The 17,630-nt window shown below is 52.9% G+C and overlaps 5 protein-coding genes across 5 annotated transcripts; 1 reads left to right on the top strand and 4 right to left on the bottom strand.

Annotated features, from left to right (window-relative positions):
* Window positions 1-4,010: 4,010 nt before the first annotated feature.
* Window positions 4,011-5,517, bottom strand: BDZ83DRAFT_746738 (kinase domain-containing protein; the record flags this gene model as incomplete). Its single annotated transcript, XM_060513313.1, has 2 exons — window positions 4,011-4,142; window positions 4,195-5,517. The coding sequence occupies 2 exons, from the start codon at window positions 5,515-5,517 to the stop codon at window positions 4,011-4,013; spliced, it is 1,455 nt and encodes a 484-aa protein (XP_060371407.1).
* Window positions 5,518-7,311: 1,794 nt separating this feature from the next.
* On the bottom strand, window positions 7,312-8,154 carry BDZ83DRAFT_246807 (uncharacterized protein). Its single transcript, XM_060501907.1, has one exon. The coding sequence runs from the start codon at window positions 8,051-8,053 to the stop codon at window positions 7,436-7,438; it is 618 nt and encodes a 205-aa protein (XP_060371406.1). The 5' UTR covers window positions 8,054-8,154; the 3' UTR covers window positions 7,312-7,435.
* Window positions 8,155-8,945: 791 nt separating this feature from the next.
* Window positions 8,946-9,973, top strand: BDZ83DRAFT_246818 (uncharacterized protein). Its single transcript, XM_060501908.1, has 3 exons — window positions 8,946-9,153; window positions 9,249-9,409; window positions 9,599-9,973. The coding sequence occupies exons 1-3, from the start codon at window positions 9,151-9,153 to the stop codon at window positions 9,885-9,887; spliced, it is 453 nt and encodes a 150-aa protein (XP_060371405.1). The 5' UTR covers window positions 8,946-9,150; the 3' UTR covers window positions 9,888-9,973.
* Window positions 9,974-12,803: 2,830 nt separating this feature from the next.
* On the bottom strand, window positions 12,804-13,870 carry BDZ83DRAFT_646308 (uncharacterized protein; the record flags this gene model as incomplete). Its single annotated transcript, XM_060509951.1, has 4 exons — window positions 12,804-12,848; window positions 12,994-13,147; window positions 13,268-13,531; window positions 13,854-13,870. The coding sequence occupies 4 exons, from the start codon at window positions 13,868-13,870 to the stop codon at window positions 12,804-12,806; spliced, it is 480 nt and encodes a 159-aa protein (XP_060371404.1).
* A 2,330-nt stretch (window positions 13,871-16,200) lies between these two features.
* BDZ83DRAFT_598876 (uncharacterized protein) lies at window positions 16,201-16,522 on the bottom strand. Its single transcript, XM_060506971.1, has 2 exons — window positions 16,366-16,522; window positions 16,201-16,305 (listed from the first exon to the last, which is right to left on the bottom strand). The coding sequence occupies exons 1-2, from the start codon at window positions 16,500-16,502 to the stop codon at window positions 16,212-16,214; spliced, it is 231 nt and encodes a 76-aa protein (XP_060371403.1). The 5' UTR covers window positions 16,503-16,522; the 3' UTR covers window positions 16,201-16,211.
* Window positions 16,523-17,630: the final 1,108 nt, after the last annotated feature.

Genomic DNA, 17,630 nt, shown 5'->3' with positions numbered 1-17,630 from the left:
GTTTAAGATGTGCGCCAGGGGGCGTTTATTTGCTTTGTCATTTTCATGTGGTTATTACCGGTGTTTACGGGAAAATGACGGGTTGGCACGAGATTCATGAGCAGAGAAGGGGGTGCAGATTCCTCTCTGTATGTATTATCTTGGGGTCGTCTGCTATGGGGAAAGAATGGTGGTCGAGGGACATACCCTCGGCGCGTATCTCTTTTGTGTTTTATGCTTCCTGCTTCCCGCTGGGGAGCTGCCAACCTGTGCGCTATCTTTGTCGCCTTGGTATTACGTATATCGGAGCAAGAGGTACTGAAGATTCGACACGCATATACAAGAGGCCTTGAGGCTTTCGTTTCAGTTTAAAATCAGTCTTTTTCCTCGTGTGATGTGACAGGATGTGATGCATGACATGACGTTTGACCACGGTTACGGAAAAATGAGGAGGTATGTGATTGTGGGGGGTAGCACAGTCAAGACGATGAGATGAGGGAACGGCTTTTTACAACGTGGAAGGAGGGTAAGACATTCAATTATTCCCCTTACAAAGAGTCCGGATCCATCCAGAGAAAGCGGCAGCCCGGCCGGAAGACGAGCAGCAAGGACCTGTCTTCAACGTATAAACGGGCCGGCTGAGTAACCTCCAGTACGTAGAGCCGGGCACCGGGAGATGCCTGTGTCGATCTCCACTGCTCCCGGACTCTCTCATCCCTGCCGGTGCCATGCCGGGGGCGACAAGGGTCCTTACACGGCGTATGCCTCCGGCACCCGGAAAGGAGTGGGTCATCCTCGGAGCCCCGCCGGGGTCCCCCCCACACGTGGGCCGACTTCGAGAAGACTTCCACGGGAGTGCGGTTTAATTCTTCCGGATGCGGTATCAGGCGGTAAACTAAAAGGTTTACCCGGCTTGGGGACTACCTTATTCCCCGTTCCGGTAGTCGCTACGGTGGGGAGGAGGAGGAGAGGTGGCTAGGTATAGGTCCGGCGGTACCGGCGAGCCGGATCCGGCGCCGTGAGCCTCTTTGTTACTTCCTTTGTCCATTTTGGGGGGGCCACGGGGGCGGGAGGGAGGTGTTTGGATGCTGGTACACTAGAGCAGGGCAGCTGAGGTCCCAAGTAGCGCTGGCGGCTAGTCTAGAAACTAGGATTTCTAGTCCTTCTTTCGAAAGAAGAAAGAGTGCTGGGGGAAGACGGAGAGCGAAAAAGGGCTTCTGGGGCTTTTCCTTTGCTGGCCGCCGGATTTGGGTAGGGAGGGGGGACATACTGTACGCCACGCGGGCGGGTCGGGATGGGACTTTTTTTGCCCAAGATCTTGAATGTGGAGGGGGGGGGGGAGATGAAAGAGGGATCGGTCGATGACGCTGGTTGAGTCTATCGAGATTCCGAGTCTACTACCTTACCTTACCTTACTTCGGAAAGAGGGAGGGGCCAGCGGCAGTGCATACAACGTCAGCCAGCTCACCTACCATACTATCCACTACCCCAAACCTCCCTTTACCCTACCTTGCCTGGTCACTGTCTTCCTTACCCCTAGTCTCCAAAATTCCCCGCTGCAGAATGGAGTGAACAAACGCTGTCTGAGATTTTGGAGAGATTCTAGTGCGGTCGACCTTGGGGGTGGGTGGCCAGTCCACGGGATCAAGAGAGACCGCACAAAACCATGTGTTCTGGCCTAAAGTGTGAGTCAACTTATCCACGGAGGAGGCTTCTGTCGTGAAGGGTAGGGTTTTGCTTTGAGAAAAGAGGCGGTGTGTGGTTTTGGTCATGCCAGTCTGTCAGGATAGCCCGTCAATTTGCTTGTCAATCAGTCAGTCTCTCCCACGGAACTTGGGAGAAGGGCGGGCTGCTGCGTTGGCTTTTCCTTCCCCCGTTGAGGCTCTGGGCTAAGGAAAGCTCGAGGGCCTAATGGTAAGGTCGTGAGTGTGAGTCGTCTGTCTCGTGCTCTAGGTCCGCATGCCCAGGCCAGTCCAGTCCATCCAGTCTGCTCCCAGTCTACTCCCAGTGTAAATCTACCTCAGGTAGCCTACCTACGCTGACCGCTCCTGACAGGGCAAATGGACAAAACTCCAGTATTGTAAAGGCGGACCGAGCATAATCCTCGCCAAGGAAAAAAGTAGGAATCGCGAGAGAAGAGACAAGCTCCCTGCTTCCCAGCGTGTCACATAGGTAGAACAGCAAGACTACTTACTGTGCAATGATGAACGCGCCAAGCAAGGCATCCGTCCATGGCGAAGACAAAAAAACATATTGCCTTCAAACCCAAGATCGCAAATAACGAAATCACACGTTTCGTCCGCCCTGCTTTTCACCCAGATTCGTCAGATCTTGGCGAGCAGACGAACGGTCTTGGGCGTGTGTGGCTTAGATTTCCATCTTCCGCCAAGACTTTTTTTGCAAAGTTGCACTTGGCAGCGGTCCTTCCCACTTCTGAGCCCCCGGAAGTTTTCGGTTCGGTGCAAAAAGCATGAGACGGACCTTCGGACGGAGACCTCGCAGACACACCGGCGCCCGTCAGTCTCCGTCGGGTTGGGTCGATATAAAGTTAAAGAGAGAGAAAAAGAAAAAGAAAAAAGAAGCAACGAAGATGACTTCATCGCCGGGGTTGTTCTCCACAGCCACGGACACCGCGCGTCGGCCACCCGGGGAAAAAAGGCAGCAATTAAGAAGTCGAGTGTGGGCCCACACTTTTTTTCCGGCACTCAGATCTGGGCCGGCGCCCCATTCCCAGATCTTGAAGCCGCGGGAATTTGTACGGCACCCCCATGTTTGCCCCCATTCGTCATCGGGCCCAAGCAAAGCCCATCCCCAAGGTTCATCTGCAAAGTCATCTGCCAAGCTGTGATGTAGGAAGTAGAGTTCAGCAAAAGAGATCTCTCAGCAAATGATAACCCACAGAGCGGTGCGCCCCAAGAGCAATGTGGCTGTGGACAACTCTATACTGCGCCCGGCTCTCTTACATTGCCCGCCTACCTGTCATCGTAGAAAATCCGGTAGAGAGAAGCATCGTGGCTTTGCGTATCCCAGTGATGCAATAGATCCAACCATATGCTTCCATGGTAGGAACCACGGATCAGCCTGTGCCCAGGACATGGGACAGGTGACCAGGACAAAGTCGCAAGGACCGCCCAGACCCAAGCAAAATTCATGGCAAAGAGTTGTGAGCACACAGACAAGAGCAGTCACAGAAACGATCACGCCCAGGATGCCGCTCCTCTTTTGCTGTGTTCATTAAATTTTTCTTTCTTTAGGTCTTTGGCTCAGAATACAGCCACTCACTATAGGGGCAAAGCGAGTGGACTAGGGGTTTTGCTGCCGGGAGACCACACGATCAATCCAGAACATTTGGTTCTGGCAAATATGCGGGACATATCAGTTCCATAGCCCGCACACGCATGCAGTCTCCCAAGACGTTGTTCCCAAGGCCCGGTGCATCATGCCCATGCATCCCGGTCCTTACCGATTCCTCCTGGTTCTCAACCATCCCACCGAGCCTCTTCCCTCAAGGCTCATCCAAGTCCATCTTCCGTTTCCAGGTCGTGAATGCCCTTGCGCATCTTAAATCCGTCGCTCATTATAGCTTCATTCCATGGGAGGCTGGGGACTGCTGGCCAAGTCAACCCAAAGATGTAGTGGACCTGGCTCTGTAGCGTAGTTCTGCCGGTGCCCCATTCCAAAGACGGGGGGTGTCATATGTACGTTGAACAGTAGGTTGTTGTGGTGTAAGCAGCATGGGAGGGTAAAAACGCCAAACGCCGATGCTCGCAATAACAGGGTCGCATGGGGGGTGTCGTAAAATCGTCAGGTAAACAAGTGTAAAGGGGTGTGAATTGAAGCAGGCTGAAAGAGGGAGTCAAAAGACCGCCGGTTGACGCACGCTGTCTGTGCAGACGCATTGTTCTATCGTTGTGCCGGGTTGGAAATTTTCCGGTCATTGCTGTTCCGCCGTGGAAATGAATTGTTGAAAGTCTTGTTGACAAGAAAGAAGCTGTCCACCATAGTAGTTCCAAGGCCAGGCCTGTCGTTATTCAAAGACCCTCTTCACCAGCCTTGCAGAGCTTGATCTCACGTCCCCACTCTGACTTGAGAACCTGGGACGCAGTAATGCGACGGGTGGGATTAGGATCCAAAATCGAGTATATCACGTTCCTACAGCGCGCCTGAAGGCTGTCAGTTCCTGGACAATACTGCAAGCATATCAAGTAGACTCACTCTGTGCAAGGACTCAATCGGTCCGTAGCCCTCCTCGTCGCGACGACCTTCCAGGTATCTAGCATAGAATTCGTCCTCGTCTTTGCGGGCTACGCGCCAAAGGTGGCGACCTGTACGCATGGCCATGTAAATGACACCACAGGCCCATACATCGACAGCGCGGGCGTCGAACTCCTTGTCCGTGTATTCCTCGGGCGCGATATAGGGAGCAGAGCCACAGAGGCCGGAAACCATGTGAGGATCCGTCTCCCAGGCCATTCTGAAGCACTCTCCATTGCCAAAGTCCGTGATCTTCAAGCCACCACGAGTAGTGAGCAGCAGATTCTCAGGCTTCAAATCGCGGTGGGCAACACCCATCTCGTGAAGGTACTCCACACCACGCATCATCTGCTTGAAGTAGCAATCCGCCTCCTGAACCTCCAGCTTGCCGGCTGAGAGGACGAGGGTGTACAAATCACCACCGGCGCAGAACTCCATGACCTCGCAGTAATCTCCCTTGGCGTCCTTGAGCAAATCCAGAGTGTGGATAACGTTGGGGTGGCGCAACGACGAGGAAATGCAGAATTCGGCAGTCAGTCGCTTGCTGTACTTCTTCTCCGTCTCCTCTGGACGACGGCGAAATTCCTTGACGGCGAAGAGTCTTTCGACACCATTCTCGACCTTCTTGTGGGATATTCTGACAATTCCAAAGGCACCACGACCTACCACCTCCTGACATTTTCCGTACTTTTCTACGAGGGTGGTTGTTGCATTTGGGCCGTTCTTCTTGTCGCCGGCCATATCCTCCTTCTCGGCCTTGAGCGTGTCGACCCAGTTAGAGACGAGCGACAAGTCGTTTTCGGCGTGTTCTTGCTTCTTGCCGATGAGGGTACGCCACATGTCGGAGAGCTTCTCCTGCCTGCGACTTGACTTGAGGTGGTGCTCGTGGCCACCTTGCAAGTCTGGGCTTGCCATGAATCGATGAAGGTCTTTTACGGGGGGTTTTGCGGGTTTGTTGGCTGGTTTCTCGGGGACTTTCTCTGCGGTGGTGGTGGACGGTTTCCTGCTGGGAGGTTGGGGCTTGTCGCTGCCATTAAAGCTGGAGCCGCGGGGTCGATGGGGGACCTCAATAGCGTTTCGGCTGACGTCTTTGGTCGAGAACATGCGCGTGAGCTTGTCCTTCATGGAGGGTTTCTCGGCAGGTTTCGGCAGGGCGTCGTGGGACGAATTGCCGTTGGTGAGGGACTGGCCATTTTGCGGGGTCAAACGCGGCGATTTTTTGCCGTCAGACTTGACTGAGGAAGGTTTGGAACTGGCCGCCGAGGCGGTTGTTGGGCTCGCCATAGCGGGGGATGCGGAAGGCATGAGCGCGCAGCAGGTTTGTTTGGTGGTTGAAGGTTCGTTCGGAGGGGTCTTGGTGGTAGAGAGGAAGGGTGGACGGGACGCAGGCGGTATATAGGTACGCGAAAGCGAACCGACGGCGGATGACCTATCGCCTCTTTCTTGGTCTGTCCTTCTTTTTCTTTTCCCCTTGTTGGCTGTTGTCTCTCTTGGTTCCGGCTATCGGTGACGCAGGTAGGCCGCAGATGGGTGTCAGCCGCAAGGGAAGCGTGGGTGCAGTGCAGCTGGCAAGAATAAACAGCTATGCACAGCAGGGCGGGCTGCTGGAGGGGCAGCAGAGACAGGTTATGCAGAAATGAGCGGTGGTGGTGGGGGTAAAGCCTGCGACTCAAGCGAGTCTCTAGTCTGTCTGGTCGAGTCGAGGCGAGTCGAGTTGAGCCGAGTAAGACTCGGGAGTGCCGTCGAGTGTCGAGGCTCGGGTCTGACAAGGGAAAAAGGGCTCGCTGTGGCGCAAAGAACGCCTCGGCGCAGTGGGAGGGCTCGGGCCCAAGTAGACGTGACTCGCAGGGCGGACAAAATAGCAGACCTGTTTCAACCCCCTTTTCTTTCTAATTTTGTCCCCGTGGTGAAAGGTGGTAGGGAAAGGGGGGGTGTGCTGTAGGTAGTATTCAAAGTTTTTGAGAGAAGAAGTCGGAAGGGAGGGTAATAAGGCGAAGAAGATGGGATGGGCGTAGGGATTAGAGTATTATGTAGTTGAGAGAGAAAGAGAGAGAGGGACTGCAGGAATGGGAACCTAAGCAGAGGCGGTCGGAGCGAGAAAGCGAGAAAGTCTGGCCCCAGCAGGCGACAGCGGCGGCGGGTAGCGGTCTGGTGGCAGACAACGCGCAGGCGGGCGGGCGGGCGGGCGAGCAGTCAATAGTACCAGAGAAATTGGGAGGGGACGGAGGGGAGAGGGGGGAAGAAGTGGAAGTCAAGGGGGAGGGGAGAGAGAAAAAAAAATACAGCGGGACAGTCAGGTTGTGACAGCCAGGCAGGTGGTGTCAGTGAATACTGCGTAGGTGGTGGCCTGGTGTAAGTAGAGCAAGGTAGCGTAGGATGTGTAGCGTCTTTTGAGGTAAAGTAGGGTCAAGGTGGGGCCTAACGATGGAAAGATTGGATTGCCCTGCAGCTCGGAACAGTTAAGGAATTTGAGACCTAAGGGCAGAATGCAGACGGGCTCCGACTGGACTGGCGAGGGCCACGACGACCTAGGGCCGGAGGTGGGAGGTGAGAGGTGAGGTGAGGTGAGGTGGGAAGTGAAGTACACTTCGTCCGGATATCGCGAGCCAAGGTACCTCACCTTACTGAAGCAGTGAGAGCTACGGATACCTACCTAGGTACTTAAGGTATTAGCCACGGCCTGCAGAAAGCAAATGGGCGGGAAGCAGCAGAATGGAGACTTTTGAGAACTGGAGACTGGAGACCTGGTATCCTCCACTCCCTCCCTCCACTGCGCTGGTACTGGTACCGCTCTAGGTACTGGCACTGTTGCTAGCTCCACGCAGGTGATCGGGGTGATTGACAAGTACTGCTAGGTTATTTTTTGCTGCTTTGCTTTGCGTTGCCGTCGAGTGGGTGGTGTCGCTTTTGCTGAGGGAAAAAAAAAAAACACACAACAGGCCGCGGGCGGCGGGTGGGCGGTGTAAGCGAAGTGAGTGTGTCGGGGCCGGTCGAGAGCTTCCAGGTTCCCACGCCGTAAAAGGTACGGATACAAAGCTACCCAGCACGGCTGTACGACGAGCAAGGTACCTTGTTCAACACGAGTTAGAGGAGCAATAAGCTGTTCCAGGGAGGAGGGCTGGAAAAAGGCTTGTTCTCGGCGTTGACTTGTTGTTGTTGTTGTTGTTGCTGCTGCTGCTGCTGCTGCTGTGCTGGTCAGCAGTCACCGCCTAGGTAAACCGAACTTTGATCTGTCAGCAACCCCCCCCACGGCTCGACTGCCCTTTTCCTTTCTTCGCGGCTCGCTTGCTTTCCCTCCCGTCGTTAAAAGTGGTGGCAGGAAAGTCTGGCCTGCTTTGCTGCTCGGCACCAGACCAGTCGTGGACTCGTGGTCGGTGTGACTGACTGCCGTGTGTGGTCCTGGATGGAACAAGGCCGAAATTGCACACCTCTTTGGTAATCCAGTCCAGTCCTTAATGTCCCTCGTAGCCCGCCTGTAGACTGCGGTACTATGGATTACCAAGAGCAAATGGAAGGGAGAGTGCGAAGGTCCGAATTGCGACAATGGTACGTACGGCCTAGGCTCTAGCACTCTCGAAATGCCTTGGCCAAGAACTGCGCCAGCCCACTGTACAAGTTGGCAGTTGCCTCGTACACAGACAAGGACCTTCGTCTTCCAGGCTGTCTTTTTGTCCGGCCCTGGTTGTGGTAAATGGGTGGTGGAAGATGACTGCAAAGGTGGCGCGTGAACTGCTTTTGGCTTCAACGTAGTTTGTCCGCCCTCAGTGTGGAGAGAGATGCCTCCAGAACGTGCTTGTAAGCGGCAGTCGGCAATTCCCATCAGTCACCTTTTTGCTGTTTACTGTAATAATTTGGAGGTTTTCCATCTAGTCAGTCAAGCTTCCCAGGTTTGCTCCGAACGGCACCTTGGCCACTCCGCTGTTGCTCTTACGGTTCGGTCTAGCCTCCGATAGATCAAGGGGCTACTTATAATCAAGCGAGTGATATCAAGGGCATGCCAGAAAAACTCTTCCCACTTGCAAAGCGTACTCGCAAAGTGGGAGTATCCAGTAGGTGGTTGATTTCGTCTTTTTCCCTTGTTTCCCAGAATGTGGCGTATTCGTTTCCCGTTTCGACGGAGACTACCCGATCCCTTAACACCCTCAGATTGGGGTGACGGGGGCAATGACCAGGGACAGGGCTGAGTTGTTGAGCCAGAATCTGTATTTGATGTGAAAGAAAACGCTCAAATATGTACCGAGGTAAGAGACAAAGATACAAAATGGGTTGCTGACAACCAGATAGCTAGCTACTTACTCAGGTACACGAACGAACACTGAAAACAGGTACATCAAAGGCAACCAATGTTGGTTAGCACATCTCCATAATACCAGAAGAAAAAAAAGTCCGTCCATCTGTCACTCTAGTGGGAAACCCACCACAACCACCACCCACCGCCATGCGCAGTGATGATACAGAGCGGGAAGCAGGCAGGTAACAGATGCAGTAACAATAACGTAGCTGCATCGGATGGGGTCTCTCGTGAGTGGACCAGGCGTGGGCAGAGACACCAAGATAAGGTTAGGTCAGGTTAGGGTACGAAAGGCACAACTGACAAGAACTCAAGACCTTTGTCCACAAGGATCAACGAGACTTCGGAATCCTTGACGTGGCTTCCGATGAGGGTCCCTCAGGAACGGCGCTTCCGTACATGACCGATGGAAAAGGCGGGATCAGGTAAACGACATGCAAGACGCGCAGCCCTGAGGGTCTCGCTGCCATGTCTGCGTCTCTGGCCAAGTCGAGCTCCGTTCACAATGTCTCGTCTTTTGGTGCTGCAAATCGACTAGTTTGAGCCACGGAACGGAGTGACGGGGCGACGGGGGCTTCTGCCCGCAACATCAGTCCGCCGACTGGACCATTCGGCTGCCGGAAAGCATGGTACGCATTTTTGGTCTGGGGCAAGGTGCAGACCAGGGACGCGCCGGTCAAGGGGTGACTTGTCCTTGACTAACAAACATGTCCGTTTTACCTAGGCTGAACGATTTATTACTCTTGCGTTTGTCAGTCTTGTGTATTGGTATCCGCCTTGTGGTCAATACCTTGCTTGGCTGGCTATGGCACGTCGTCCTCGAATTCAAGTTCATTCTCGGCCGTCCCCAGAGTACGATTGTGGATGTACATCGACCAGGCTCAGGTAAGGAATACGTGAAGTGCGTTGTATGGGACATGGTGGAACGCCCGGGCCTGGCGCTCACTCATTACCCGCGGCCACCTCGTAGAAATTACCCGCGGCCTGCGGTGGTGACTGTCTTTGATAATCCGCAGCTTGCGAGAGAGTAGAGCCTGACATAAGCAACAGCGTCTGCTGACAGCGATGTAATAGGTACTCCGTACTTCGTACCGAAATTGGACGAAGCCCTACGGCCCCTGCCAGCTGCTGGGAGCTTGCTGCAGCGGATGGAGTCGGCTTGTGGCGATGGTCGTCGTGTCATTACGTGGAAAGGCATCGATCATTCCTCCAAGCAGGTCCTTCGCCTGGCTCAAGGACGGCATTGCCAGCGAGGCGGCTTATCAATTTCCAATCAAAGAGAGAGCAAGTGCAAAGATGCCGTGCCAGTTGGCATGATTGTCCCTGGCATGCGTGCATGCCTTGGTGCGGGCTTGCGAAGTAAGGTCAACAGCTGGAGAAGCCGTCTGCCGTGGACGCCAGCTTAGCGGCCGTCGCGACTCAATGACCACATTGTCTGGGATGTCGTGTGTAGTGCGTCGTGTATCCGTAGGGGCACATGTGTCAAAGGGCATGGAAAGTCAAGCTTCCCGGATTTTGCTGTGCGGTTTGATCGATGACATGGAAGGCAGGGCGGTGCCGTGCAGGAACTTCAGCCCTTGTGTGGTCGAATCGGGACCCGCCAAGACGACATCTGCAAAGAGAAAAGCGGCTTTGCGAACGGCAGTGGACAGGGCATGGCTGGCTGCGTCCTGGCGCGAGGTAATGTGAGATTCAAGATGCGACTGCGGGCCCAAGACGGAGGGGCATCGGCGAGTGAGCACCCACACAGCATCTTTCTGAGCCCTGTTGGCGCGCTTTGGAGGGGTTCGCTACGCAGGGTTAGAGCCTTAGAGTCGAAGGCCAAGACGGGGTCTGCACAGGGTGGACAAGGGCCGTCGTGTGGACTGTGTGCAAGTCTTGGAAGGTCTTGGACGACCTCATGGCGTGTGACAGGATTCGCAGAAGAAGCTTGATGGGATTTGTTTGAGAGCGAGAGGCAGAGAGAAGGTTCCGTGTGTGTTTCGTTGGTCCTGAATGCCTGGGCAATTGGTGAGAGCGATTGGCCAACCAATTTTCGTAATGTTGGCTCGAAGTCTTTTCTTGCTGTTCTGTGTTTCTCTCTCTCCATCTCTCGCCCCTCAGCTCGGCTTATTTCGGTACTTTCAGAGTTTGTGTGAGGTAAAAATTCGAGAATGGGGAAATGAGAAATGGCGACAAAAAAAAAGAGGTGAAGAAAAAAGAACGTCTCTAGGTACGTCTGTAGAGTCGCGGAAGGTACAGGAAAAGAATGAGGAGGGTAGGTACTCGAGTACGTGGCTTCCTGCGTACAAGGCAGGTCCTCTTTCCTGCAGACGCCCAGTATCGCGGCAAGCGCCATACTGTCAAGTGATATCAGCCGCATGCCTCCCCCGCACAGTGCCTGCGCAAGCCGATGACGTTTGCAGGAGCGGGTTGAGTACTTGCAGACCAAAGTCAGCAAAGCCCAGGAAATACCAAGCCGGCAAGAGGTACCGTACCGTTCTCCGCTGTTCTCCATTCTTCATCGGCCCCAGAACGAGAAAGTCTCCCCTTCCTTTTCTTCGGTTTTTTTTTTTTTTTAATTCCCCCCTTGCTCAATGTTATGGCCTTGTTTGCATGTTTCTCTTCATTGTTTATCCCATTGCTCTTACTTGTCTAATCCTTCTCGTTTGCAGTCTTTACTTTGCTGTGTATCGCAGTCCGGTCTGACCGTGTAGATGTTTGCTTGTTCTTGCCTTCCACTTGCCTTGTACTTCAAAAGTAAGTAGTTCACATTGTGTGAGAAATGGAGAGTAATGGCACTACCTACCTTACTTACAAAAATGAAATCTCGAAATAAGGAAATGAGGAAATGGAAACCGCCGCTTCTCCAATCATGTGGAGCCTCCCAACCAAACCGCATTGGATCTCGGCTTTTCTCTTTCGCAACTTGTCTCCTCGACTGCACCGTTCGTACCCTGAACCCTCTCGCATCTCCGAACCTCCCTCTTACTCGCTGGGAAGTCGTTGGCTGTATGTGCTTGACTACTTGCTAGCCGCTGCTGCACGCAGCGTAGTCCTTGCCGTCTCAACAACACGCCGCTCTTCCTTCTCCCATCCTCCATTTCCCCAGGTCGTGTGACTCTCAGTCTTGAGACTAAGGTAGAAGGCTTTCGGGTTTGTCTTGAACTGCGCAACCACACAGCCATGGAGCCCCCATGCACTTGTGTAACGTTTCTTGGCATCCACTCCTTGCCTTCTCATCCCCCATCTCATAATCTCATTCTCAGCAATGAGCTCATGGTCTCCCCATTCCCCTTCATCGACACCATTGGCTCGCTATCAAGCGTCTTCTCCATTCCTCGCTGTTAATCCTCCGCTGCCTCGCCGCCGACATCCGCAACTCCACGCCAGTGTTCCATAAGTCTAACCAGCCTCAACCCTCCTTCTCCTGCTCTCGTTTTGTCATCCCCAGATACACTTTGCTGGAGGTTACAGTGCAAAACACTTCAGGTGAGGCCCAGTTGAAGCGCTCCCAGACTTAGCCGTCTGCAAATTACCTGTACAATCCAGGGCTTGGTCTACAACTCCGACGGCCTGGCTCCAAGCCTCCAAGAGCCTCGGTTTGGTGCCTCTCATCCGTACTAATAACTCTTGAAGGATGTCTCCGTACCTCTCCGCAAATCACCTCCGTGAGCCCACATGGTTGTTGCGACCCATGCACCATGAGCCATCCCCTTTCGCCTGTTGCATGCAGTGGTGCCGCCGCACTCTGTCAGTACTTTAGTCGGACATGCGGCAGACACGAGCAATCAGAGACATGTCAACACAAGACGAACCTGCCAGCACCCGTTCCAGATTGCCGGTACGCTCGCATCATCTTGTTGCCCATGGACCATCTTATTCTCGCTAAGGCGGTACATTCTCCCCCCATCCCCCGGCCCCTCGCTGCCGTCTTATGGCTTCACTGGTGAACAGAGACACACGCAAGCAGGCAGGCAGACGATAGTACCTACTTGTTCGTACAGACATAATCCTGCCACCACTTGGGCAACGCGACCACAACACACAACACTCCACTCCTGCATTTTGTCTTTCCGCTATGAGGCATTTCCAATCCATGTCTTTCAGCCCCCTCATTGACTACTCACATAGTACTTGCAATAACTCAATTCGACTCGTCTTTCCGATGCTACGGCCGCGCCCGTTTCTGTGCCTCTTCTCTGGGGACTGGCGCAACTCTCGGCTTTCCTCATTGGCTCACACTAAGACTTGGATTCGATACTCGACTGCTTGCTCCAGTCTCCAGATGACCTGCGGACTAGCTCAACCAAACGCGCCGGGTATCACCTTGGTTCTCTCCTAGCTACAGCAGCCATGTTAGTTGCAAAGCTGTCCAACCGTCACGGCCTCGGAGGTCAGAGCTCTCTCTTTCTCTCTATCTGCCCTTCACACCCATTTCTGCCAAGCTTTTTTTGGTTGCTGGCCCTGCCTCCCATATACCTACTTACCTGACGGCATGTGAGGTTGAGTTGGGGTGTCTGCACCACTCTGCAGGACGAACAATAAGCATGGGATAGCTGCAGCTGGCGGCCTCTTAATTGCGGACCTCTGCCCCAGGCTCCTCCTCCTACCCGGCTCGGCTTGCTTGGCTTGGCTTTGCAGCTCTCATTTCATCCCATGAGCAGTAGCTGCTGCAGTCTGCAGCAACAGCACCAGCACCAGAACGACTTCCCCTCACCGTCTCGACAGAGTTCCACGGCCTCGAGCGGTTAATTCACTTACTCCTTCCTGGAAAAGGCTTGGCACCGTCCATTCGGGGAAACTGGAAACCGGGGCAAGTATCCGCAAGACACAAGCTTGAGTTCCACACTCAACCGAAAGTCCGCAGACCACGACAATCGACCCATCTCGGGCGCAGGCGAGCGAGTAGACGCCGCGCGGGGAAGGACGAGGAAAATGCCCTGGTATTGGTGCCAAGAACAAATCACTTTTCCCAGTCGTGCTCTGACTAGTCTCAGTCTGTGTATGCCGGAACTGGCTTCTAGTCTACGTCGTAAACTTCCCATGTGCCTTCACCCCGCGCCAGGCGCTCCTTTGGCGCGAAAGACGGCATGCGCCTCTCGGATGTCCCAAGAAGAAACACTGCCGTTGATATGTTTGACAACAAAACCAGAACATGAACGTCACCACCTTCCGGTGCGGTTCAACGGAACCTACGTGCCTACGTATGTAGCCTCAGGCTCGTCCTCTCATGCCCCAGCCGACGGATTGGCGGTGATGTAGATACCACCTTACCTCACTTCACCTTTGTAATACCAGGCAACCCTCGTGCAAACAAGCTCACAGCTCAGTGGCTCATTTCGTTTACCTAGCAGTTCGGCGCATTTTGTGAGTACTGGTGTCACGCCAACACGGCGGCACCCTCCCGTTCTGCAGTGCTGCACCAAGCCGCCCGGCGGAAACGTCAGCCGGAACTGTTGGCGACGCATGTGCCCGGCCGGCCACCTACACGGGTAGATAGGTATCAAGATTTGGTTCTCTCTCCTTCAGACCTCTGCAGAAGGGATATGTCGTCTGTCTGACCCTAGTCGTCGCGTCCCGATGGAACTATCTGGCGGGATTGGCTCAAACGGTCTCATTCTCACGCTCAATTGGCTATGCCAGCTAATCAACACATCGTCTGGTGCAATTTGAAGGTGCATCCCGAGCATCCCAAAATCCCATCCCCCATCGCCTTTCCCCTTGTTAGTGCCCACAGCAACTACACGGGTACCTGAGGTGTTCATCGGGACTCACTAGTCAGCCCTACTGCGATCATGTACAGCTCCGTATCTCACGCGCCTGTGTCTGTGTTCACCCTTCCCCATTCGCCTCCCCCTGTTCTTTCTTATCTCTTCCCGTCACCAGAGAATAAGTGAACAGTGAACGGGGTGGACCGTCGCAAGCCGCTGGCCTGACCGGTCCGGTCAGGGGGGGTGGGGGTTGCCGGTGGCTGGCGGGAGAGCGGTGAGCACAACCTCCGTCGCGTTTCCGCTCACCTTTTTCCCCCAGCAGTCGCCTCCCGTGGCAAAACTCGGTTGATGGAAAGAGATTTCGATGCTTTATAATCGGCATTTCGTGATTCGGTGTGCTCTAGATACCTACAGTCTCAGCACGTGGCAAGCCAAGAGTTGCTTTAGGGGGTCTGAACCTGGTGGTCATCTTTCAATAGGGTGTTCCGGCTTTCAGATATAGAATGCCTGTCTAGGGTAACCTTCATATCAGTTCTCATGAGTGCTATGTCGCCATGCATGCGAGAACAGAGAGCGTCGCTCGTTGGGCTCGGCTAAAGCTTAGCCTGTCCTTACATTGTCTCAATATCACTCTCTTATGAGCCTCTACTCTCACCCGTTGACTTTTGGATAGTAATGCTCTCGGGTGAATGCGGAGTCCTCTTGGTCCTCCCATGGAGAGATATGACGAAGAAGGGAACAGGAACATGTACTTATTCTCAACACAGTGTGTGTGTGTGTGTGTGTGTGTGTGTGTGTGTGACAGCGGACGAACGACTCATTCAGAAGGCTAGGTAGGTATCAGCCTGCCTTGAACTCGGCTGGAGCTGAAGTGAGACCTTGTGGTTTTGGTAAGCTTTGTGGGTGGTGTGCTGAGACACTGTGAGCTGTCTCTGAATGATTGAGGGGGGTGAGGTGCTGTACATTTCTGTCGTTCTCAGCCGCATCAAATCCGGTTGTTTTGTTCGTCATTGCTATGGACAGGCAAGTTTCAAGGTTGACAACATGCATCCCCTTTGGGAGTGCGGACTCTATCTTTTTCCCCCCTACTCTGCGCTGCTGCTGAGGGATATGGTGTTATTTTGGGCACAGTCAGCCACCCTTAGACTTCATCTTTTGCTCAAAAGTATATGACGGCAAGTCGAGATTATTGGCGTTCGTGGGAGAGGGATTTATAGTTGGCTGTAGTACCTAATTCGACTGGCCCGGCTGGGTTATGATCAGTGTAATTTGTTATATTCGATAGTCTCGAAACACCAAAAAAGAAATCATTTGTTCGTCCCAATCAATGGAAGAACGGGCAGAGCACCTCTTAGATAGTGGCTACTAGATCTTGATGATTCAGCTTGGTACTTATACAATATTCAGCTGTTGGAATGGTCGATAATAGACATGCAATATGAGCTCATTCTATCATGCTTGGTACTGGAGGAAGTGGTCTTTTGCCTGCTGGTAACCTCTTTCATGTGTGTTTCGAAATAGGTGTGGCTGATAGGTAGGGAGAACAAACTCGCAGAATTTTTATGCTAAATAGATACGCAGTGCTTTGGTGTGCTACATCAGTTATGATGTGCCAAACAAGTTATATGCATCCATCTATATAGCTCCGAGAAGACTATTTCACCCTTGTGTATAGAATTATAGCTTTTAGGGCCTGTTCGTTTGCAAATGTAACTCGAGACCATGGATCTTATGGACTTTGCTAAAGGGGACGTTCCAAACTGAGATCGTCATGATCTGGACAGGATGTTGCGTCTCTGAGAGATCAGATGTACTATGTCATCGTGCCGTATTTACAGAAATCCGTATATGCAAGTAGACCTTTCAACTGTTTGAGGGATCTCTGAGCTCGACGCTACAAGCACCATCATGGAAAAGAAAACTGGCCACGTCCATAGCGAACTTGAAAAAAGCCTTCCCACCTCGTACTTATCCGCCCGCCGAGGCTGACAGTATCATGCAGAACGCTCCTCATCCGAGATGAACATATTGTCCATCAACTGGTCTCCTTCCATGATTTGTATTTCATCGTCTTTGGTCGCGAGGAAAGTAAGCTTTGATACTCCAAAATCAGAAACGGTACACGTGCTGAAATTGCCATTGAGGTAGACGCCGCTGGAGCTGGAGCTTCCACCGTCCGTACTGTTGAAAGAGCTAATGGAGTAGTTGGTCGCGTAGTACAGAGACATATCGATGTTCGGGATGCCTCCGCCCGCGTCCACTGACTTCCTTCGGTATTTTGCCATTCTTGGCCGCTGGTCGTAGCTGAATTGTTCTTATGGGTTCGTGTCTGGACTACTTATCCAACAGCATCAATGGTGAACGTAGTTCCTGCTAAACTCTTGACAGAGAAGAACTGGACTGATCTGGCTCAAATCTAGGGACATGTTGACAAGGCCAGAAACCGTCAGTTTTGGCATCGTGCTTGGAAAGTCAGAACCCACAGCCATAGAATAGGCGTTGTAGAACTGTACATCAATGGTCTCCTCCAAATAAGAAGCCAGGTCTTAGTAATATCACTTTCCACTCGAAAAAAAGTTAGGGCCTGAGTTCCCGAGAAAGGGCTCACTGCAGCTTTTCCTTAATCTCGAACTATGTCTACGTACATGCCCGCCCCGACTTCGTTGCTAGTCATATGTCGCCATTGCGAAGCCTTAAAAGCGTGCAGTCTCTTTGAAAACGTCATTTCAACACCTGGAGAGTTCACAGCGGCGTCCCAGTATCGTAGAATGCTGGAAGATTTAACCCTGACACTGGCGTTAGTGGTGTATTTCCGAACCAGTGTGAGGTTGAGGCCAAAAGTCAAAGTAAAGACCTCAGATGTGGCGTTCTTGCTTGGGAGACCAATGGGTATACTTCGATCTGGAAAGAAAAATTGGCTTTGAAAGCCTGCAAGCAAATGGTTGCTTGCCGTCTTTCATCTTGTCTGGGCCGATGACGAGATGGGGGGGGGGGGGGCTGGGTTTGTCTCTCTACTACTTCAGCAAAGCTATAGCATAATAAGCTACCGTTATTAGCATGAAGCTATAGTCTATCTTGATCTGATCTACCTCTCCCGTGTTAGCTTCAAACCCTAGGTTGACAAACCCGTAACTGGGTCTTGTCATACTGATCCCAACGTCAATCCCGGGTAAGTTGGGTTGTTAGTGATGGTATTGCGTCTGCCCCAAATGTCAGAGATCTCAAGACATCATGTTGATCCAGTCGACTTGGGCCTACATCCCTTTCAATTCAAAGTGTCGGAGACATTAGTATGACGATGGGGTCGTACATGTCTCAATGTAGCCTTGACTTCTCACGTTGATGGCTGTGCAAAGCTCTCTGAAAGAAATTAGATAGCATGTTTAGGATGGCATTGCCGCATTGGAAGCATG

The sequence above is a fragment of the Colletotrichum acutatum genome, assembly GCF_030867785.1.
Source record: "Colletotrichum acutatum strain CBS 112980 chromosome Unknown BDZ83scaffold_3, whole genome shotgun sequence".
NCBI classification, from domain to species: domain Eukaryota; kingdom Fungi; phylum Ascomycota; class Sordariomycetes; order Glomerellales; family Glomerellaceae; genus Colletotrichum; species Colletotrichum acutatum.
The sequence above is the reverse complement of the archived record's forward strand: the minus strand, read 5'-3'. Positions and strand labels throughout refer to the sequence as shown.